This window comes from Haematobia irritans, chromosome 3 (assembly GCF_050003625.1).
Source record: "Haematobia irritans isolate KBUSLIRL chromosome 3, ASM5000362v1, whole genome shotgun sequence".
NCBI classification, from domain to species: domain Eukaryota; kingdom Metazoa; phylum Arthropoda; class Insecta; order Diptera; family Muscidae; genus Haematobia; species Haematobia irritans.
In genome coordinates, this window is record NC_134399.1 from 230867969 (window position 1) to 230892332 (window position 24364).

The 24364-nt window shown below is 33.8% G+C and overlaps 1 protein-coding gene across 5 annotated transcripts; it reads left to right on the forward strand.

Moving 5' to 3' along the window:
- Positions 1 to 7152: 7152 nt before the first annotated feature.
- Positions 7153 to 23008, forward strand: Atx-1 (Ataxin 1). Of its 5 annotated transcripts, none has more exons than XM_075298430.1 (4): positions 7153 to 7309; positions 18858 to 19744; positions 21408 to 21624; positions 21685 to 23008. In XM_075298430.1, the coding sequence occupies exons 2-4, from the start codon at positions 18996 to 18998 to the stop codon at positions 22438 to 22440; spliced, it is 1722 nt and encodes a 573-aa protein (XP_075154545.1). In that variant the 5' UTR covers positions 7153 to 7309; positions 18858 to 18995; the 3' UTR covers positions 22441 to 23008. The 5 variants fall into 5 exon arrangements, with proteins under 5 accessions (XP_075154545.1, XP_075154547.1, XP_075154546.1 ...); XM_075298432.1 differs by having other exon boundaries at positions 7226 to 7351; XM_075298431.1 differs by lacking the exon at positions 7153 to 7309 and adding an exon at positions 7325 to 7444.
- Positions 23009 to 24364: the final 1356 nt, after the last annotated feature.

Genomic DNA, 24364 nt, shown 5'->3' on the forward strand with positions numbered 1-24364 from the left:
TTTTTTACTAAAATTGTGTTCCACCTTAGTGCATTAGCCAACTTAAATTTTGTAGAAGTCTATCAAATTCTGTCCAAATCGAGTGATATTTAAATGTATGTATTTGGGACAAACCTTTATATATAGCCCCCAACACATTTGACGGATGTGATATGGTATCGAAAATTTAGATCTACAAAGCGGTGCAAGGTATAATATAGTCGGCCCCGCCCGACTTTAGACTTTCCTTACTAGTTTTAACTGAATTAGTCTTCCGAATTTGATTAAAAAGTTAATTGTATCAATTAATTTTTTAATTAAAAATTTTAAAATTTTCTATCATTGACTTAATTAACTTAATGTTTCTATCATGATTAAAAAGTTAATTGTATCAATTAATTTATTAATTGAAAAAAATTTCAACTTCAATTAACTTTTTAATTGGAAATATTTTGGTGACATTTTTTTCTGTGGTTTCACAGAAATTGCTCTCTTTTCATTCTCTCGCTGTGTTATGTTGATATCTTTCGTCAACCCTCCCAGTTTCCATCTCTATCAGTGCTGCCGCTAGTGAAAAATTGAGTGAAGTAGATTTTGGAAAAAAGTGGAGTAGATTGAATAAAATTGAAGTAGCATACATTTTTGAAAACAAAACAATAGAATTCATTTTATTATACCTTCCATATATTAACTTTGTCATTCCGTTTGTAACACATCGAAATATTGCTCTAAGACACCATAAAGTATATATATTCTGGGTCGTGGTGAAATTCTGAGTCGATCTGCACATGTCCGTCCGTCTGTTGAAATCACGCAAACTTCCGAACGAAAGAAGCTATCGACTTGAAACTTGGCACACGTAGTTGTTATTGATGTAGATCGAATGGTATTGCAAATGGGCCATATCGGTCCACTTTTACGTATAGCCCCCATATAAACGGACTCTAAGAGAAGCAAATTTCATTCGATCCAGCTGAAATTTGGTACATGGTTTCAGCATATGATCTCTAACAACCATGCAAAAATTGGTCCACATCGGTCCATAATTATATATAGCCCCCATATAAACTGATCCCCCGATTTGGCTTGCAGAGCCTCTAAGAGAACCAAATTTCATCCGATCCGGCTGAAATTTGGTACATAGTGTAAGTATATGGTCTCTAACAACTATGCAAAAATTGGTCCACATCGGTTAATAATTCAATGATTAAAATCGCTATGTTCATCGTAATTAAAGGAATAGGAAAAACAATTAGGTAATATGGGGAAAATTTTAAAAAATTGAAGCAGAACAAAAAGTGAAGCAGATTTTTGGAAGAAGGAGTGACGAAGAAAATGTTGTGAAAATGAAGCAAAATACTTCGATTGAAGTAGTAGCGGCAGCACTGATCTCTATATCTTTCTCTATACTCTCTCTCTCTCTCTCTCTGTTGCTCTCTGAATAAAATATCACAACATAACATATATATGTTTACTCGAAATTTTTAAATTTATATATGTTTACATTCACATATATCATTTTTATGAAACATTCATGCCCCAAACATAATATATTCTAACATATTAACATATGTGTCCCAAACATATAGTGTTAGTTTAGGAACATTACATGTTTGCACTTAAATATATTGTGTTTAAAAATTGTGCCCGAAACACATTTTTTTTATATCGGAACATATGAAAAACATATTTTTCTAACAGAGATGGGAGAAGTTCAACACTGTGGTATCACAATGGACTGAATAGTCTAAGTGAGCCTGATACATCGGGCTGCCACATAACCTAACCTAACCTAACAGTGTTAATAATTTAAAAATCGATTCATAATTCACACCATACCACATCTCCAAGCACTGCTTCATTTATATGTATCACCAAATTTTCTTCTTCGTCTCTATAGGGGAATTTTATTTTGAGAAGTTTTTAACACATTGAACAACAATCAGTCATTGCATATAACCCTTAAATGCGCACTGTGTCTTTAAAGATCTAACCAGAAAAAAATCGTACGTCTTAAAATTTTGACTGAATCCTACGAAATCAAGTCTGTTGCATTCAAATCATCATAACGCAGTTTCAAAAAATATGTTTCTTTTGGAAAAGGTATAGTACCTCTGTGTACACCGAAAACAAAATTGAATGAAAATTCAAATAAAATTTTGCCCGAAAATTCAAAAACCTACAAATTTTTACCAGATATAAAAGGAATGTTGGTAAAACATTTTGTAGTGTAAAAATATCTCTATTCTCTATGCTATACTACAATCAAATTGTTTATTTGTAAACAAAAATTTAGTTTAATGCGCACCGTATCTTTTAAGATACAGTTACCATTTTTGCCAAAAAAATGCACATAATTAAAAAAAGATGTGCTATGCAGATTTTCTTTTTTACCATTTTGCATATTATATTTTTTGTAGGAATCGGTGTTCTTGTGCATTTAAAGGTTAAAGGGAAATGTGTGGGAAATGCCTTCTAGAAAAGCGTTTTTGAAGCTTCTTAACATAATTCGATAAAATCATAATAAGAGTCCCAAGTAACAGAACCATATGCCAAATGAGATCATACGACAATTTAAAATATTCGTTTCAAAAATCGAAATAAGAAATTCGCCTCCGAGCCAATGAAATCAATGTGGGATTGAAATGTCAGAACGCCACTCACACCCAAATCAATCACCATCATTTGTTCTTTTGGAAAAAAAACAAAACGAAATGTGCGAAAATCTATCTTTGAAACTCACATCATTTCTTTGCTGAGACAAACGTATTATCTCTGTATGTTAGTTGATCGTCTATGGTCTACCGATTACTGAATTGAGCTTTTTTATAGCACATCCAAGGTTTTTGTCACGGCTCAGTCAACAGCTTTCAGGTAGCCTTAAGAAAAGCTTAACGCTAACGCTGTGATTACAGTGACAAATAAAAGTATTGACACATTGAAGAACTATTGCGTCCTAAACACAGCTAAACATAGAGGTTTGGATTATACGAGTATGACCCAAACTACAAGTGGATAGTGATTAACCAAACTAATACCACGAAAACTCGCTGCAGAGCCATCGAAGGGTATCGAGTCTCAATGCACATGTTCTCATTCGATGCCAAGGTAGAAACCATAGCCATGGCGCTTCTTAGTCTGGCATGGATTTTATGACCGATCAGTTTCATTGTTTAGTTTCACTTTAAATGCGCCGAGCGCATTGCTTTTCGTTCATTGTTTAAAGTGCTGTATTTCCCTGGCCAAGAATGATGGATAGGATCGAGGGACCATTTCACGGAGGACCATCCGTGAAATGTGTGCAAGTGTTTGTGAGTGTGTATTCTCTGATCTTTTGATAGGGCAAGTGTTCTTCTGGATTTAGTCTTGGCACTATCAGACCAATTTACCTGGCTAAATGGTCCCCCCATAACTGTTGTTGCTATTATCATTGGCCAGCATAGAACGTTTATCTTAAGGACTTTACAACCTATTCAGGCTTACAGAAACATTGAAAACACTCACAGGTAGACAATCATTCATTCCTATTCGAGTCCTTGGAATTTTCACAGAAACTTCGCACCTAGGTCATTGTTTGGCCAAGCGGCAGTGCTGTATTCTGTTCATCAATTACTTCTCTTCCCGCAGCGATTTCGAGTGTTGTTTATTGTTCGACGTCATAGAGATTTTTACGCCTTCAAGAATTGGTGCCGTCATAAAAATTTCAAGTGGTTATTAAGTAAAATCCATTGTAAGCCAGGTTCAACGATGATTCTTGTGTGCCTGCATTTGGGTTTTGTTGTTGTCCTCCTAACAACCATCCGTTCGTACATCAGTCCATCCGTCCGTCCATTCTCTTGCGCTTGCATGGACAATGGCCATATAACCATTTTATTATGTTGTCGCCCTGAATCTTTTGTCTTCTCAAGTGGTTCTTTATATCGCCTCCCATCCCAGACTCTAAGTTAGATTTGAATTGCTGCTGCTTACGATTGCACCTCACCGTAGCCAATGCCAGGCAGAAAACAATAGAAGGATCGTAAAACAATAGCACATTGCTGAGGATTCCGGTGTAGTTGTTGTTGCCTGACAGTTTTATTGGAATGGTGTTATACCTAGAAATCTAGAATCAACACCAGATTGTGAGTGTAAGATGCTGTGTGTGCTGGGATGCACGATCATTTGTAACCACTTGAGATTTTGCGTGTCACTCACAGCATGAAGAGGTGTGCAAATTGAGCGCAAAGGTGGGAATTCTAACTATTTTGGAAATCCTTGATTTTGCATTAATGAAAACCGAACATCATTGATATCCAATTGAAAATATCCACTTATGAAATATCTTCCCAAAGGAAGTCAAGTGGCAACCTATCGGAATTCCCCATATACAAGAATGTCTCGTGGGCATTTTGGATTTTCCATTCCGCCTTACCGCCGCTATCCAAAAGTGACAAACGTGTTTACACACAAACCAATGGAAGTCCCTAGTATTAGTGGTTAGATAGTGGAAGTACTATAAAATAAGCGCCTAAAGCGGCGCTTGGAAATATCCACTAAATCCTCAATGTCCTAAATAAAATACTCTTTGTATGAGGTATAACCTACCTATGTAAATTGTTTTGATTATTTATTAATATAATATTTCGAAAATAGATATAAGTTACAAAAGATGTGTTGATATGGGTGCGGCAATTTTTTTAATAAGAAGAATATATTTTAAATGTGGGGTAAGGGTGTAAATGTGTGGAACTCCTATTTCCAAAATTTGTATGTATGTTACAATTTTCTTAAAAAAATACATTAGTAGATTCTTCACTTCATCAAATTGTGAATAGCCCCAAACTTACGAAACTTTGTATTGGTCTGCATATTGCAAAAAATAATTTCAATTTTGCCTTCACAGAACTGTTAGAGAGAAATAAAAAAAAATAATAAAATAAAAAAAAAAAAAAAACAAAAAAGACATTAAATAATACAAAACAACAAAGTAAGTAAATAGGTTAGGTGGCAGCCCGATGTATCAGGCTCACTTAGACTATTCAGTCCATTGTGATACTACAGTGGTGAACTTCTCTCTTATCACTGAGTGCTGCCCGATTCCATGTTAAGCTCAATGTCAATGGGCCTCTTTTTTTATAGCCAAGTCCGTATAATGAATTTAAATTAAATAAACTAAACTGTACGAATAAATCTTGAGACCGTCGATGTTCTCCTTATATTTTTAATTGAATAAACCATTGAATAAATCTATAAAAATTTATAAATTAAATGGGAACAAGTAAGGAAAGTCTTAAGTCGGGCGGGGCCGACTATATTATACCCTGCACCATATCGATACCATATCACATCCGTCAAATGTGTTGGGGGCTATATATAAAGGTTTGTCCCAAATACATACATTTTAATATCAATCGATCTGGACAGAATTGATAGACTTCTACAAAATCTATAGACTCAAAATTTAAGTCGGCTAATGCACTAGGATGGAACACAATGTTACAAAAAAAATATGGGAAAAATTGAAATCTGAAGCAATTTTAAGGAAACTTCGCAAAAGTTTATTTATGATTTATCGCTCGATATATATGTATTAGAAGTTTAGGAAAATTAGAGTCATTTTTACAACTTTTCGACTAAGCAGTGGCGATTTTACAAGGATGTTGGTACTTTGACCATTTTTGTCGAAATCAGAAAAACATATATATGGGACCTATATCTAAATCTGAACCGATTTCAACCAAATTTGGCACGCATAGCTACAATGCTTATTCTACTCCCTGTGTAAAATTTCAACTAAATCGGAGCAAAAAATTGGCCTCTGTGGTCATATGAGTGTAAATCGGACTAAAGCTATATATGGGAGCTATATCTAAATCTGAACCGATTTCAACCAAATTTGGCACGCATAGCTACAATGCTAATTCTACTCCCTGTGCAAAATTTCAATTAAATCGAAGTAAAATATAGGCCACTGTGGTCATATGAGTGTAAATCGGGCGAACGATATATATGGGAGCTATTATATCTATCCTGTGCAAAATTTCAATTAAATCGAAGTAAACTATTGGCTACTGTGGTCATATGAGTGTAAATCGGGCGAACGATATATATGGGAGCTATGTATATCTAAATCTGAACCGATTTAAATAAAATTTGGCACACTTGACTACACTATTAATTGTACTCCTAGTCCAAAATTTCAACCAAATTGGGGTAAAACTCTGGCTTCTGGGACCGTATTAGTCCATATCGGGCGAAAGATATATATGGGAGCTATATCTAAATCTGAACCGATTTCAATAAAATTTGGCACACTTGACTATAATACAATTGTTCTTCTTGGGCACAATTTTAAGCAAATTAGGGTAAAACTCTCACTTCTGGGGCCATATAAGTCCATACCGGGCGAAATATATATGGTAGCTATATCTAAATCTGAACCGATTTCTTCCAAAATCAATAGGGTTCTATTCTGAGCCAAAACACATACTTGTGCCAATTTGAAGTCGATTGGACTAAAACTGCGACCTAGACTTTGATTACAAAAATTTGTTCACGGTCATGGCTATATCGATTCAGGAGCCCACCCTGAGCATTTTTGCCAAAGACACCATGTGTCTATCTCGTCTCCTTCTGGTTGTTGCAAACATATGCACTAACTTATAATACCCTGTTCCACAGTGTGGCGCAGGGTATAAAAATTAAAACTGATTACAAAATGAAATGATAGAATAGTCATAAATTATGCATATTAATCAGCCAATACTAATTTTTTTTATGTTTTCATTCTTTATCAGGTGTCTTGTTAATTCGAATTAAAGTCTGGGATGGGCCCTTCACACTGGCGCAACACATGTCGACAATGTACTGCTGGAGAGCAATACTGATTTTTCTCTTGCAGTTAGGGAATAACAACACCAACATATTTTTCTCAAAAAGTTACTTGAAAAACACTGGCCACTCTATGTACTGATCAGTGCTCTCCATTCTTTTTTGAGGAGAAGAGATTTTTCAATCTCCCCCAAACACACACACATATGTATGTGGCCCAGACTGGTTGAGATTGCTGATTTCGATTTTTTGTGGGCGACGACGGCAACAGAGCACCTCCATAGCAAACATTTTGTTTTCTATCCCCCCAAAGAGTAAACGGATAAGCCATATTACCAACAGACAGACAGACAGATTGGCTGGTCGTCTCACTGAATTGACCGTAAATAAAAATAGTTCTCGATAAACGAATTCATCTATAGGCTCTCAGTTTGCTCTAAAGCTTCGTAGAATAATGTCGTGACTGATTTTAAATAATTCAACTCGCCCGTCGTTCTTTTCGTTCACAACCGATTTAGTAGTGAGTTTTCAAAAAAGAAGAAGAAAAAACAGAGTAATAAGAGTAATGAGAAAAGAAACCGAATGTAGAATGTAAAAAAAACGCCGCATTAAAGAAAAAACAATCAAAAAATATATGCATTTACATGGCACAAAAGTATAATTTATAAACAAAAAAGAAATAAATAAAGAATATTAAGAATTATGTCCATTACTATATACGCTCGCTATGTGTATGGGTGTCTTTGATATTTGTTGTTGTTTGTGGTCGTATTAAAAGCTTAGCATAAGTAACCAAAGCAGAACCGTCTATGCCTATATATAGGCATATTCCACTATAGTGGAATATTATTCTCAACGATGCATTTTGTAAATCTTGTGTACGACAATAAACATAATCGCTGCAATACGAATACAAATGTATATATTTTTATAAGGGCATACATATTGATTACTTGCATCTATAGCTACGTAAAAAAACTATTAAAAAACGAATCCGAAAAAAAGCAATGTCACTAAAAATGCCCTACTCAGCATTTTGGATGCATAGCCAATAGCAACAGCATGCACATTTATGATATATATATTTACACATTATATATACATACATATATATTTTTTGATATTTCGTAAAAATCATGACATTTCTGTTTATCTTGAATTTCTTACACCGATACAAAACAACTACAAAAGACACGACTCAACAACAACAACAGTTCGACGAATAAAGTGTATGCCGAGCAAAAAACAACAAGCCAAACATATGCGATACGATACTCACTGCTGGAGCTATTGCTCCATGTCGACGAAATCGTATCTTAGCCAGACAGACGAACGGCAATGGCAGACGTTTAAAAAACAACATTCTTTTTACGAACACACACATACTCAAAAAATATCTAAATGCATATTTGTGCACGTGTGTAAGTGCTTTTGGCAGACTACATATTAACACACATGCTCATTAATAACTGATCGCTCATACGTACGTATGTACATGACAATGTTGTATGATACGGATGAAATGGAATTCAAGATTTACTCGCAGATTGTTCCGTAGTGAGCTTTTCCAAGTTGTATTGATTCTTGTTACTATCGAAGTGCTGCCATACTTCTTTAAAAAAGGGGGCTGAGTTGTGTTGCCAGTTGCGCTTAAACAAAAATCGCCAAAAAAAATGGGTTATTATATCGTCAAATAACTATCGAAAATCGTAAAAAACCGTGCATTTTTTTCCGCTCATAAAAAGGTTCAATTGAATAATTGAGCTGGTAAAAAATAAATAATGCGAACAAAACATTTCATTTTTTGGTCAAAATAACAATAATTGGAATACATTGTGACTGAGGTAACCTTATTTTCAACGGTAGCTTTGATTTGATTATATCTAGATCTGCTTTCAACGTTTTAAATCTGTCTGCACTTCCACGCAACTTCCAATCGTACACACAAAAAAATTTCACGAAAATTTTTCCAATTAAAATTTTAATTGAGTTTTAAAAAATATTCAATTAAAAATTTAATTGATTCAACAAATTTTTTAATTGAAACAAAAATCAATCACGAAAATAATAGTATCAATTAATTTTTTAATTGGATCAATTAACTTTTTAATTGCCCTTCAATTAATTTTTTAATTGATACTATCATTTCTGTGATTGAAGACATTTCAATTAAAAATTAATTGGATCAATTAATTTCGTGATTGAATCAGAAAAAATTTTTTTTGTGTGTAGGGATAGTGTTACTATCGAGTCTATAAGACATGCTACTTTGTTTTATAGACAAATCATTTTACATTGAGGATTTCGTATAATTTTCACTTTAAATGAAATCTTTCACATTTCAAATAAAACCTTTTTCGCCCCAAATGAATCCTTTTTCAAATCAAATGAAAATTTTTAAATCAATTGCAAGCTTAAGACCCTAACCGTCAAAGCTTACAATTATATTTATAATTTTATTGTAAATGTAATAAATAAATAGTATAACGGTTAATTCGTTTTTTTCATATTTTAATGGGTAATTTTAACTTATTTTGCTTCAAATAGATTAAAAACAGGATAAGAATTAATAAAATGGAACAAATTATTCAAATTTGGTCGATACAAAGCTAAATCCATTCTATAAAAATTGCGAGTTTTTGAAAATATTTGGGGTCAAACGTTTCAGACGAGCGTTAAAATGCATTAAAAACCAAAAAAAATTATAAAAATTATTTATTTGAAAAAATATCACAAAATTATTCAAACCCCATCCAAAAAACACTGAATTCGGATCACACATTAAGAAGTGATGCAAATTCATTGCAACAGCTGTTGAAATGGTGGACATCCATTCTATGACAAGCCCATGTTGAATTATCGCTTCTGCACCAATTTTGCCCCACTTCCGGATCCAAAGAACATTTTTACTCCTTTTTTGGCGACGCTTTTTTGCTGGGTTGTTCCACTTTCTATGGCAAGCCCAAGTAAAATTCATTGACGATGATCCACCACGTTCTTGGAAACTCTTTTTCTCGGTTTAAATGTATGTAAGAGATTATTATGTTCTTGAGCAGAGAATGAAGCCGCCGAGTCGCGCCGCCGATTTTAGCCGCCGCCGACCAGTTTCTTCCAGCCGAAGCCGCCGCCGAATATATCGACTCATCTCGACTCATAATTAGCCGCCAAGTAATCAAAAATATTGATTTAAATCAGAAAAATTTATTAATAATTGTTGTATTTTTTGTTAAAATGTTTAACTTTCAACCCAAAATCCATCAGTATCATGTTTCTATAATAGCTTTGCAACCATTTAGCTCAGAAAATGTAAATGAAATGAAAATTTGATTGTAAGTTTGGTTGTACAACTAATCTCATTACCATTCGGATTACCTCAAATCGATTTTATAATGGATAATTGTCCGCCGCCGAATAGACGAATTTATATCGGCTTAGCCATCAAGCCGCCGCCGCCGGAGGCAAAAAATTAGTGTCAGCCGCCGCCGGCAAAAATGGGTCGGCTTCATTCTCTGTTCTTGAGTTGGGGTTTCTTCCGAGCACGTGGTCATAATCCAACATCAAAATAATTTTAGCTGACACTGTTTTCCCTCATATTGTCTGTGAAAATACCACCTCTACACATATGGATAAACTGCTTGGCCGTATGTCGTGACTTCTTGTTCAACCGTTGTAGTAGTGTGGCTATGTTTGATGTTTGGCCTTGTCACGATAAATGTAAACATTTAGCGCGATACAATGCTGTCAGAGGAAAGAAGTCAAATGCGGCCAGAGTTAAAAAACAAAAACCAAAACTTGAAGAAAATGATGATGAAGATGAAGAACGACTAACATCACAAAACTTGATGCGTACAACGTTGAATTTTACGATTACCACATCGTTGATGAAAATGGTCGTCGACAAATGGTCACGTTGGATGGAATGGGGCTTGGGTTCATTTTTGTGGTTGAATTCAAATGAAATACAAGCACGTCGTTCATTGCCTATCTTGTAAGTTATGTATCTCTCATCTTGTCCATTGTGTCACATTATTCAGTTTTTAGAGTTAAAACAGAACTAACCGTAAGAACGGTAAAAAACCGGAGAAATTGCTCATAAAAACAAATATCTACCAATTATTGAATATAAATCCCACAAACAAAAAATTAAATAAGGACATGAATCGGGAATGTCATATTAATGTGTACCCCACCCTCAAGGTCGAAAGGAAATAGATCGAGCTTCTATCTTGGGTAGTCTAAAAAATTGTTTCGTTTGATAGAATTCGAATTTGTGAATTTCGCAAATGTGGTGTACCTTTTTCCCCTAAGCTAACGAAGCATCAAAACAATAAATAAATAAATAAAATTTACTATTTTTAAAAATATTATTATTATTTTTTTTTTTTTGTAATACGTCAATTTTGAATTTGTAATAAATATCTCAATATCTAAAAAATTTACCTAATTGTATAGGATTGGTTAAAATAAAGAACAGTAGTAAAATATGATATAACCGGTTAACCGGTTTCAGAAATCTTCAATTCACTTCCATGCGTGCGTGTCAACGAGATGTGCCATGATTTAAAAAGAGTCTGAAATTGACGATGAAGATTGATTCCGCACACATTCATCTTTGTACAATGAATCTTGTTTGAAATTCAGACTCTATTCAAATAAGTATACACATACATACATATTCCCCACAGGGATTTGTTCGAATTCAAATACATTTACATCCACATAAATGACGCACTATCCACAGAATGGATATACGATCGTGGAGATGCTACTTTGAATACGATCGAGACTGGTTGCTAGTGTGGCGTCAAATACTCGTAAACAAAGATGAAATAATGGAGCAATTTAGCTGAATGCGGAGTAAAATAGAATGTCTCGTCTCGTCGATCCGGTCTCTGTCTCAAGTCATATCATTAATCTTAAAATAGCCAGCCACCACATATATTTGGCTGCCAGACATTTCAGCAGACCGGGTCGAAAAGTCTGTAGTATTTTTACGCAAATTCAACGAATGTACATCGTATGGAATGCCATACTATAATTAGTCCTCATTGAAAGCATGTGGACCTACACACCAGACATGAAACCATATGCACTCGAAAAAAAAAGTTTTCTACTATTTTCCCTCACAGTGAGAGAAGTTAATTAAATTTGCCTTCCATCTAATCAACAGTTCTGGGCATTCCCACTAGAAACAAAATTAAAACCAGCTTTTCAAAATGTTTCATCATTAACTTGTTAACATATTTTGAAGTAGATCATTGCGATCATAGTAACGACAAATTAGCAACATGTTCTAATTGTTGGATACAGCCTTGGGAATCAACTCTGACAAAGATCAAAAATCGATTAATTTATTTAATCCTTGGGCAACTTTGAAAATCAACCTAAAAATTTAATGTCATTGCATGACATTAAATCTATAGTAAATCGAACCGAATGGTGTACTTGGAAAGTAAACTTGTTTGTAATAATTTTTTTTCCATTTTGGGATTTTAAATAAGTTCTCAATAAATGAGACAACGCTTTATAAATATTTAAACGAATAGTTCAAATGCGTAGATCATCCATTAAAGGGAACTAATGAGGATGTGGAAATCGGAAACGGTTGTCTTACAAACCACACTGAAAAAAAGCATGCCCTCTTCCAAGAATTTTGTTTTTCACTGATGATTTTAGTATTGATTCCGAACGAAAGAAGCGGAGAATTTAAGTTTTGGGTTATCATAATCCTTTAAAAACGTGTTAATGACAACATAAATTTTCAAATTTAGTCTAGACTCTAAGTAGAAATTACACTATGTTTCAAGTAAAAACTTCCTTAAAAGTAAAGTTTTGAAAAACACGTATAAATTCTAAACGAATTTTGCGTTGTACTCAAGATGCAAAAAGTCAACAAATTTAAAATCTATTTCATTAATTTTAGAGATTTTTTTTTGAATTATTAAAGTCATGTTATCCATAGCAAAACAAAATTTTCTTTCATGTTAAGACACACATATTTATATCGAATCACTAAGCAATAAGGACCAAATTGGAAAGTTTAATAACTTTTGGACAAGGAAAAAAGCTTTAAGTCAGAGAAATGCGTCTTCTGCTCTAAGCAAAATTCGCATTTTAAGGACCTGATATCTTTGGCCTCACGACAATGCTTTTTGGACAACATTATCTTTCCATAATACCATAAAAACATGTAATGGTAGGCTAATAATGAAGCCATTGCACCATTGAATATACTAAACTACTTACACTCCAAAAAAGAGTGTGAGGGCACTTTCTGTTTTAGTTAGTTGCAATTATTTTGTTTTGGTTAATATTACTAAATTCGTGTTTCCGACAATATAATGCAAACCTGGTAAATTTTATCACATGAACTCACCTCTCGGTAGACATTTTTTTCTTCATATTACGAAAAAATTGTTTATGTCTACGAAATTTTGTTAATTTTGTCCAAAAACGTTTACTTATTTTCCTTTTTCGCCTTTTTAGTTTAGTCAAAGTTTTCTAAAATTAAGATCCATTTTATTCATAGTGTGTTTACGGGGTTTTAGTGTACAACATAGTCTTGATCCTATATAGAAAATAAATGCATTAAAAAAAAAAAACTAAAAAATAAAAACAGTTTAAATTACTTTTAAAAATATTCTATTAAAATTGTAATTGATGCGACAAATGAAATCAGCCACAAAAGTGTATTGTCTTTAAATTTTAAATTGAATTAATTAATTTTTAATTGACGTTGGATCGGATCAATAATTCCTTGATTGAAGACTACAACTATTTTTTCTACTATCATTTATAATATACTATAAAACGCATAAGGACAATGAACTTTACATTGGCCTAACATCCCTCTCCTCTCTATTTCCCTCTGTTGCTATGCCAGCCAACTTTTCTATCTCGGGAACAAAAACTGACATTGCAAATCCAGAGCTCTTTACTGGCGATAGAAACCTGCGTGAGAACTTCAATCAATCTCACTCATCACATTTATTGGGCCAATGTTGATAACAAAAACAAATAATCACACCGATCATGATCACCCTCAGAGATGGCATATTATGGTGTGGGTGTATTCGTTCGCATTGTTCATGTTTAGTGGGTATGTGTATGTGTGAGGTTATTAATCTACAGGAGTAGAGAAGCAAGAAAAAACTTCTAAAGCAAATCAATCGTAACGAAATTGGTTTGGACGCGCTATTCTGTTGTAGTACAATATCTAGAAGTGGAATGTTCGTGATTGGGGTATGGTGTCTGCCTTATGGACAATCGGTCGAAACATATATGTGTAGAAACAAAAAAAAAACCTGTATAACAAGAACTGGTACCTGTTTCTGTGGTATGCATGAAAGGTTTATGTAATGCGTGCAGATGATGGTTGTGCCCATCCAGCAACAAGATACTCTGGGATGAATGGACAGACACGGTCGACGTAAAGAGGAATACAAAATAAAAAAAAATATAACATTCCAAACCCACGATGGGTTGGAGTTTGTGGGATTTATTGATTTGTAAAAATGAAAGAAAACAATGTCAAACATCCGTATGTTTTGGATCAAAACTTTAGAACAAAATATTATTGAACATTGTGTAGCCTTAGTAGTAGCAATAAACTGTAATAAGTACATATCTTCAATTATTGTCTCTTTTTCAACAAATACTTCCAACGGAGACGAATAAAACCTATACAGATAAATCACATGTATGAGGAGGGACAGCAGCACCCTTTCCCAACAGAAGTCTTGGCTTTTGTTCTCGAACATGTATGATGGATATTTAGTTTGTGTCCAGTACTAAAGAAAACGCAGCTCTTATTATTAGTTGGTAACGTTTGAATTCAACTCGCATTGGATTCTATAAAATCCAATTGAAATTAAATTTTTCATTTATATCAAGTGTTCCGTCCAATGGAGAATGTATAAGAATACATGTATCCAAGTCCAATTAAAAATTCTGACGCCCGAAAGGAATATATTTATTTTTATTGTATACATGGGAGATCATAAAGATTGCCTAACTGGCAATGTCATGTTATCTTCCATCAAGCCTTATGACATCTAGTCATACCATGTTGTTCTCCTTCGAATATTTGGTTTTGCGCAAAATGTTTCTCCCATATTTAGGATTTAAACATTTATCTGGATGGGTTAACAAGAGTTGAATACCTATTGTTAATGCTGGTCCTCATCTCATACAAGTCGTATACGACAAAACATCATTGGGATGTTGGCAGACAAATTTCATTTGTTTTTTTTATACCCAGCAGGAGAAAAATGGCCAGGGGAATACAACAATATCTTAAGACTTTATTACACTCAAAAAAACATTGAACCCACCAAAGAATATTTTGGTTAATTTTAGAAAAATTAGTTTATTTTACAAAATTTGTAACTAAACTGTATTACAAAGGCAGATGTCACTCTAACACTAAAGCCAATTTAACTTTATTTTAGTTCTTGGAATTATTATGTTTGGAGAAAGTGTTATTTTCTCTAATAATATTTTTGCGTACGTTAGTTAAATGAACTAAAAACGGAATAAATATACACAAATGAAGCATAAACATAATTCGTACTTCTCACAAAGTGGTTCATTACTTCTTTAAATTTGTAAATTTTACTAAAAATGCGCCCATCTTGAACTTCATATGGCGTTAAAGACATTTTTGCAATTTTCTTTAACAAGTGAAAAAATTAAAAATGTCTACTAAATTTTCTTGAATTTCTCGAAAAACATTTACATAATTTTGTGATATCGGCGTGATGTCAGCGTTTGTAATACTGTTTACTTAAAAATTTCTAAAAAATCTAAATATTGTAAAATTAACTAAAATTTTTCTTTCTGGTGGGTTCACTGTTTTTTTCAGTGTCTAATTAAACAGCAATATGAATGGGATATAAAAAATTTAGAAAAAGTATAGAATATATAAATACCAATTAAGTAAGCAAACAATTAGACGTAATTAATTTTTCTCACTTGTTAATGAAAAGTTCGTAGTTTCATAAGAAACAATTGGAGTTCAAAATTTCAACTTTTTGTTAATATTTACAAGTTTTAAGAAACTAATTTGGGGAGACACGAATTTAGAAAATCTTTATTCTTCAGTTGTGTATAATTTTCCCCCTTTTTTATTGCATTTAACCGGCGTATGCAAAAAATTATTAAAGTCAATGAAACTAATAATTCCATAAAATAAAATGGAATTAAATTGGCTTTAGTGCCATATATGGTAAACTTTTTTTTTTGGAGTGTAGCTCTAATTTTTGGAAGTTTTATTTACAATATTTTTTTTATTGGTTTTAAAGGATCATCGTAAATGACAAATTTAAATTATATTAATGCAGCTTTATGCATTTTTGTTCAGTACTCGTTTATCCAGAACATCCCACCACGAATGAAAATGTAGGTTAATATTAGAAAATCATAACAAAAACATATTTTTCGACAAAAATTAGTCGACATAATTATTTTTTTTTTTTTTTTGTTTTCAATTTTTAAAGAAAATTTTGAGTTTTATGGTCATTAGAAAAATTACAAAACTACAAAAATGTAAGAACCCTGCCAACATTTTTTGAATTGGGGGGCACTTCTGAGAATCCCCACTACGTCGAAAACAGTCGTATACGATATCCAAAACTCCTCGGAAAAGCGCCGTCACTATTGAGAAGTTGTACCACGCCAAGTTACTACAAAAAAGTATCGCATGAGTGCAATTATTAGGTGCCCTTCTGGATACATTTAGAAGGACGCCAATAAGAGCCCCTTCAAACAATCAGAGAAAGTGCATTTTAAGATAGTTGTAAAGGAATCATTGTGGTCAAGTAAAACACGAATGTTTAGATGTTTATTAATTTTATTAAACATTTATAAATTCTCATAAATATAACATTTATACGACTACCACATCACATTTAACATATTTTTATGCATTAATAAAAGATTGTTGTTGAGTTACAAGTTGCAAGTTACACGTTGTAGCGTCTATCAGCCAGTGCTTTTATTCCCAATGGAGGCAGCGTGTCTGGAAAAATATTTGAAAAGCTATCACTTTATTCCATTTGGAAAATCAAAAATTGTTTACCAATATACCTTTCACAATTTTAAGTGAAATAACTATGTTTTCAGCACTTCATTATCGTTTTTTGGTGTTTCACAAAATATAAAATGGCTTGGTGTTTCACAAAATATCAAATGGCTCTTGTAACAATAGTGATGGCAAAATACTTTCATGCTAATAGTGATGGCAAAATACTATCACAGTTGGCGATTGTTGCAGTGTCACTTACGAGTCTGTGGTAGCGATGAGGATGAAATGGAACTTTGAAATGCTGGCAGGGAAATTCTGAACTAATTTGACATACAATTCTGTATGCTTCATTCACTAAATTATAACAACTTTCAGGAATTAAAATGGAATTAAATTGACTGTATTGTCCTGGATGTTTTGGTTTGTACAAACAAAAATGATCACTTTGCATTGTTAAAATGTTTGGTTTTATGCTAGGAATTGGGATTTTTATTCTAAATCTCATAAATCATATAGTGAGCGCTGATGAGTTGATTTCAACCGGCAAACTCTTTATAGATTTACTGACAAGTCTGCAAGGCCCTTACATAAATGCGAGGCCCAGTCAGACAATCTAACATATAAAATACAATCTTATATACCATCAGAAGAAAGTCAACGAAGAATTCTATAGCCTAATATTATGTGAGAAAGTTTTCCTTTATAACTTTTTGCTTACACTGAAAAAACAGTGAACCCACCAGGAAGAAAACATTTAGTTAATTTTAGAAAATTGTTAATATTTTTAGAAAATTTAACTAAAGAGTATTACAAACGCTGTTTGTAGTAAAATTTTACAAATTTAAAGAAATAATGAACTATTTGGTGAGAAGTACGAATTTAGTAAATCTTTTTACTTCATTTGTGTATAATTTTTTCCCGTTTTTGAGCTCATTTAACTAACGTACGCAAAAAATTATTAGAGCAAACGAAATTTTCTCCATATATAATAATTCCATGAACTAAAACAAAGTTAAATTGGCTTTAGTGAAATACAGAGTTCACTTTTTTTGAGTGTACACAATATTATATAGTTCGAAAGTCGCACAAAGTTCCTGCTATTCTAAAATGAGTGAATGAAAATTCTTGGTTGATAGCGTTTCAAATAGGATCGATATCTACTAAAAGTCGATTTGAAATCCTTTTTTATAAGGAAAATGACAGTTGAAATCTACTCGTAGTCAAGTGGATTTTATATGTATGTACATTGGTACATTGGTAATAGGTATAAGCATTTTAGAAAGTCCGGTAGGCCTTATCGACATTCTTGTTGTCCTACCGAACTCTCAAATCTGACACTGGAACACTGACACTGTATGTTTAAGTGTGTTTGTTTTATATCTATGTGTGGACTATCGTTACAATGGTTAAGAGATGTGCGGTAGCGGTAGAACAGAACGGTGTGTTGTTGTATAGACTAGATCGACAAGAACATGTGAATGTAGTATAATGAAAGAGAATTCAGTTTGAGTGTGTGTTGTATTCTGGCATACGTGAAGGCCGATCGATTTGCTCACTATCATGTCTGCCGCAAGTCGTCCACTTAGTCTCGTTAGTACGAATTCAATAATCGGAGTGAGAACAAGTCGTTGTCGTAGTTAAAGAGTAGGCAAATAAGTGCGGCACCGATGAGTGAGCGACGGGTTAGACGATGGTGATCACCGATCTAATGAACAACAATAGATGGCCGGTGCACTCTGACGTGCGAGAATATATTTAAAAAAATAATTGATCACAACTATTTTTGGATTGAATACGAATCAAGTGAATAAGTGCTATAATAATAATAACAACAACAACGACAAAGCAGAAAAGTGCCAAACATACACATAGCTTGTATGCTTAAAAATTTAGAAAAATTTAATGCGAAAAAATCTAACCATTCATGATTTTAAAAAATATAAACAATTGACACAAGAACAAAAAAGTGTTAGGAAATAATAAAAAAAAAACACTCTGTTAGTAATAACCACCTTACGATCTATTGTTGATTTTTTCCAAAAAGGAGAGTACAACGACCAAGAATTTAATCAATCATTCGGCAAAAGAAGCTTTTACTCAATACCCAGAATCAAGAGATTACATCCTCAATCCCACAAATTGGATCAATCGGATAGGCGAGTAGGATTGTGGTGACAATAGCATGTCACCAGTAAGCATTCCAGCACATCAACGAAAACTCATACACTCAGATCAACAAGCCATTATCGGATCAACAGTACCATCTCATCATCAACAATTACCGCAAACTCACGCAATGGAATTGACGACGGCCAGTGTGCCTTCGGGATTTCCGCTGAACTACCAGCAATTATATGCAAATAATGCTGCCATCTATGGAACGCCGGTCATGTTTTCGGGGGCTATACATGCGGCCCATGCTTCCTATATGGCTGGATTGCCAATGCATGCAGCCCTTTCGCCCAACGATAATTATTTAAAGGCCATACAAGCTGCTGCATGTGGCATATACAGTCCCACTGCACTAGCCCCGCCCCTTAACCCCGCCAACCTAATGTCCTGCAAAGCTACAAGCATTCACAATTCTACGGGTCCTTTGATGGCGCTGGCGCCTTCAACCCCAATAGCCATTCCGTCTAAGTCACCGCAATATTTACCATCAAACGACATGATTAACAAATCGGAAGTAGAACAAACCGTCCAGGATTATCATGCATCGTCGCCCTTAAATGCTATAGCATCAACAAGATTGAGTCAAGGGGGATCCGGAACCGGAACCTATCTTAATGACAAAGTGAGTGACAACAATAATGATGCATCAAATGATTCTCATTTCAAAGTACCCAATGGCAAAGAAGGGTCCCTGAAACACCGTATACTAAGACCGCCTAGTAGTGACGGTCTTGAAACCAGCAAAACTCCCGTTATGAGGTAAGTGATCTGAAGTTTAATATGTGTCCTAACCTACAGGCAAAATTTTTTTTTTGTTCTGAAATACAAAAATACTTTTAGGCAGTTCATTTATTCAGAAATGAATGAAAATCTCGTAATAATTATTATTTTGAACCATTTTGAAATTCATGCAACTACTTAAAATGCTCACTTATAGCAGACTGCCCTGGAAAAATTGGTTACGTTACTCAGTTAATTTTACGCACAAAAAAAGAAACGGTTTATCCAAAACTAAGTTTTAGCAAAGAAAGTCTCTCCTTGTCTCTACACTCACGAAATTTTAAACACACGGAGATTTCTTTCGACGCCTTAACAATGTTCTATAAAGTATATGAAAAGAGTTAGGGACAATCGTTCCATTGCTAGTCATAAATTTGGGATTATTTGTTCTCGAAGAAAATATTCGTTACGGAGGAAAGTATTTTTCTTTTCCAGAACTACTTAATGAACATTCGATAAATATTTTGTACCAAAATTCGTGAAAGGGCCTACATTTGTACTTCAGGGTCTAGCGAACAAGAAATTGTATGATATTTAGGGTTTAAAATGTAACCTAAACCATTTTGTGTTGTTAAATTGATAAATATTCAGATTTTTTTTTGCTTTTAATGTGTTACGGTAGCCCTTAATTTTTTTTTTTTTTTTCAATTAACATTTACTGTTTCAGCAAACAGTAACTGATTTCCCGCTTTCCAACAGACTTTGCGCTGTTTACCATACTCTTCTATTGTGTCAATAACAACTTTCTTAGGATTCTGAAATACTTACAAATGTCAAGCTTTACTTTCTAGGATGGGAGCCACCGTGGTGCAATGGTGAGCATGCCCGCCTTGCATACACAACGTCGTGGGTTCGATTCCTGCTACGACCAAACACCAAAAAGTTTTTCAGCGGTGGATTATCCCACCTCAGTAATGCTGGTGACATTTCTGAGGGTTTCAAAGCTTCTCTAAGTGGTTTCACTGCAATGTGGAACGCCGTTCGGACTCGGCTATAAAAAGGAGGTCCCTTGTCATTGAGCTTAACATGGAATCGGGCAGCACTCAGTGATAAGAGAGAAGTTCACCACTGTGGTATCACAATGGACTGAATAGTCTAAGTGAGCCTGATACATCGGGCTGCCACATAACCTAACCATAACCTAACCTACTTTCTAGGATTGTTCATCTCCAGTCAACAATTTTTTTTATAGACATGGTCCATATAAAATAACAACAATTAAGCTGAAAACTGTGATACTCTTTTCTGTTGTGGACAATCAAAGGGGTAACAGTTTAATGCTTAAATATGCCATTAATTATAATTCATTAATCAAAAACTGGCAATTATGTAATAGAAGATACCGACGGCTGAGATTCCTAGGAATTGCCCTATGACCAAAAAATTCAAAAAATGCCCAAATATGTATGAGCGTACATCAGCCCATTAATTCAATTTTTATTCATGCAGAATTATGTTTAATTAAATTATGTTTTAAGATATATTTACAATTGTGTTTTGAGTTTAGGGATATTCTTATGCCTATAAAATTTAGTACGTTGTGACAGTTATGCTAGTAAATATGGTCAACTCACTGAATGCCCTAAACTTTTTTATCAAATTTTAATTTCATAAACGTATTTTACATGTTTTTATTTTTCAGGGCTTACACTACAACGTCGAATTTCAAGAAGGGCACTTACATTGAACTTGCAAATGGTTCTCTTCGGCGCGTAGAAGATATGCGTACTGAAGATTTTATCCAGTGTGCAGAGCGAAGTCCACAACATCAGCTTGCAGAGTCCACGGTGGTAAAAATAAATACATCGCAATCCACAATGGCAGTTATTACCTTCAGTTACGATCGCAATCGTTCTAAGGTGAGTAGCATTATTACACAAAGATCCGATCCAAAAACTAATAGATTTCATCTTTCTTAGGTTGATATGGAGGTATCTGTAGACCATCCTTTTTTTGTCTATGGCCAAGGCTGGGCTTCGTGCAATCCGGAAACATCTATGCAAGTTTTTGGTCTCAAGTGTCAACGGCTGCAGGTGGGCGATATATGTATATCACTAACGAAGCGCACATCTAGCAGTATAAGCAATGGCAGCGAAACCACCAACTCACAGCGGAGACATTCCTTGTCGTCTATTACAAGTCAAAGTGCGAATATTAATAGTCCTTCAACCCAGCCAAATGCAATGAACTCAACCGCCGATATCCCTTATCCACATGCATTTGCCATGCCCGTCCATACAAACCTGCCCCATCATCTACCCGCATATGCAGAAATGGCAAAACTCATGTCATCCTATGCTTATGCAAAAGGACTTCCACAAATATCACATGAACAATTAAAAGCGGTTAATGCTGCATTTTATCAAAGTCAAATTTACCAACAACAGCAACAACAACATCACCACCATCAGCAACAAGATCTTCTGAGACGCCATGAGCTCAAATATAATCAGGAGCGAACACCGCCTTTAATATCAAATCCCGGTGTTGATCCTGATCTATTGGCACAAACCTCGCAAACTCATCCTTTAGATGCATCAATATCCCGCAAACGTCGCTGGTCAGCTCCCGAAAATATGTTTGATGATGACGATGCGGATACCCAACCACCTCGCAATCCCCCTATACCCGCATCATCTAAAGCATTATCGCCATCAACCACTGCCCATGTATAATAAATGAAAAAAGCAGATCGAACCCTGTTCTTCACTTCCTCTCAGTGAGCTAATCACATAGCTCCCATTATTGATCTCAAATAAAAACGCGCATGCGATGTAATCAGGCGTATCTAAACATGAGCCAAATTCGACAAAAGCAACCAGGCCATGGAACGAGGTGCAACAAATATTACCAGCATATGTTCAAGCCAAACACAAAAGAGACATAAACGCAACAACGACTTCAAACAGCCATATTTAAAACGCAAACATCGATATTCCTAAGTTTAGTTAGTCTAAAGTAACAACAACTAAGAACTACTTTAACAAATACAAATACAACAACATTTTTAGTCATTTTAGCTATGGAGCAAAGGAAACAAACAACACAAATTTTACTACCATACAACTCTCATAATACCAATACGAAAATCCCATCATGTAGTCAAACATTTTCAAATCAGGGTGCATATGTTAAATACACTATGTAAATATGTAAACATAATTATTTTGTACATATACTAATATTGTTCGCAAATAAACCATAGATGTTAATAATTTTTTATACAAAACAAATTAAAAATAACCTCGCATTATTTTATCTATGATCGGCGTTCAGCACTGTCATCTACAAAATACATACGGTATTACGATATATATCGTATATAATAATACCTAAGCGCTATTAATATTTATACCCTAAAGGTATTAATGTACACTATCAGTGCGGTATTAGTGTCAATACTAGGGATGTCACCCGGGATTTTTTATTTTTAATCCCGGTATTTTTCGGGATCCCGAAAAAACAATTCCAATTTGTTAAAATTGTGGCCTTTTATGATCAGTGTAAACGGCCCTTAGATTTCATACCCGACAAATTGAGTTAATAAACATTTATGGTACACCCTGAGTAAGAATTTATTATACATGAGGTATACTAAACAGCACAATTTCATCAAAAATCGAAGATAACGATAAGATCCTTTGAATAATGAATTCATGTGAAATTGAATTTGTGCCACATAAAATAAAAAGCAATGATAAAAGGTCCGTCGAAAATATAACAAGATCGCGTTTACCTGATAAAATGTTAATGTCTTGATACTTACGTCTTATTTATTTTTGTTTTTCTTTTCTTCACAATGCACAGTGGTCGATCCCATTGGCCAAAAATAAAAAAATCAAACTTAGAAGTTTGTCAAAAAGAATGGCAACATTGTTTCTTATGCAAACACGGTTTTAAAATTTATATTTGTTTTTATTTTATTCCTTCTGTAATCTTTAAGAACGGCTTCAAAAGAGAGAGCACGTAAGCAGTTGAATTTTGCAGTGTTAAAAAGTATAAACTTAGGTGCAACTTAAAATAGATAAATAAACAAAAGAAGAAAAACTTCTATCGAAATAAATCGAAATCAATATGGTGTTAACTATATTTTAAAATAATAACAATGTGTAAAACTTGTTTTAAATTTGTTATAAAATTAATATTTTTCAGTCTCATTGTTACGTGTTCGTTCGTCCATATATGTAAATTTTAACTACACTGTTAGAAAAATATGTTTTTCATATGTTCCGATATGAACAAAATGTGTTTCGGGCACAATTTTAAAACACAATATATTTAAGTGCACACATGTAATGTTCCTAAACTAACACTAAATGTTTGGGACATCTATGTTAATATGTTAGAATATATTATGTTTGGGGCATGAATGTTTCATAAAAATCATATGTGTGAATGTAAACATATATAAATTTACAAATTTCGACTAAACATACATACGTTGTGATATTTTATTCAAAACGACAGAGAGAGTATAGAGAAAGAAATAGAGATGGAAACCGGGAGAGTTGACGAAAGATATCAACATAACACAGCGAATGAATAAAAAGAGAAAAATTTCTGTGAAACCGCTTGTATGTTGTTTCGGAAAACTGTTTT

Bases quoted from the DNA above. Each gene is read 5' to 3' on its own strand.
- Atx-1 (XM_075298430.1), top strand. From the start codon at position 18,996: ATGTCACCAGTAAGCATTCCAGCACATCAACGAAAACTCATACACTCA. The intron at 19,745-21,407 runs GTAAGTGATCTG...TTTATTTTTCAG, and splicing joins AGCAAAACTCCCGTTATGAG to GGCTTACACTACAACGTCGA. The intron at 21,625-21,684 runs GTGAGTAGCATT...CATCTTTCTTAG, and splicing joins ACGATCGCAATCGTTCTAAG to GTTGATATGGAGGTATCTGT.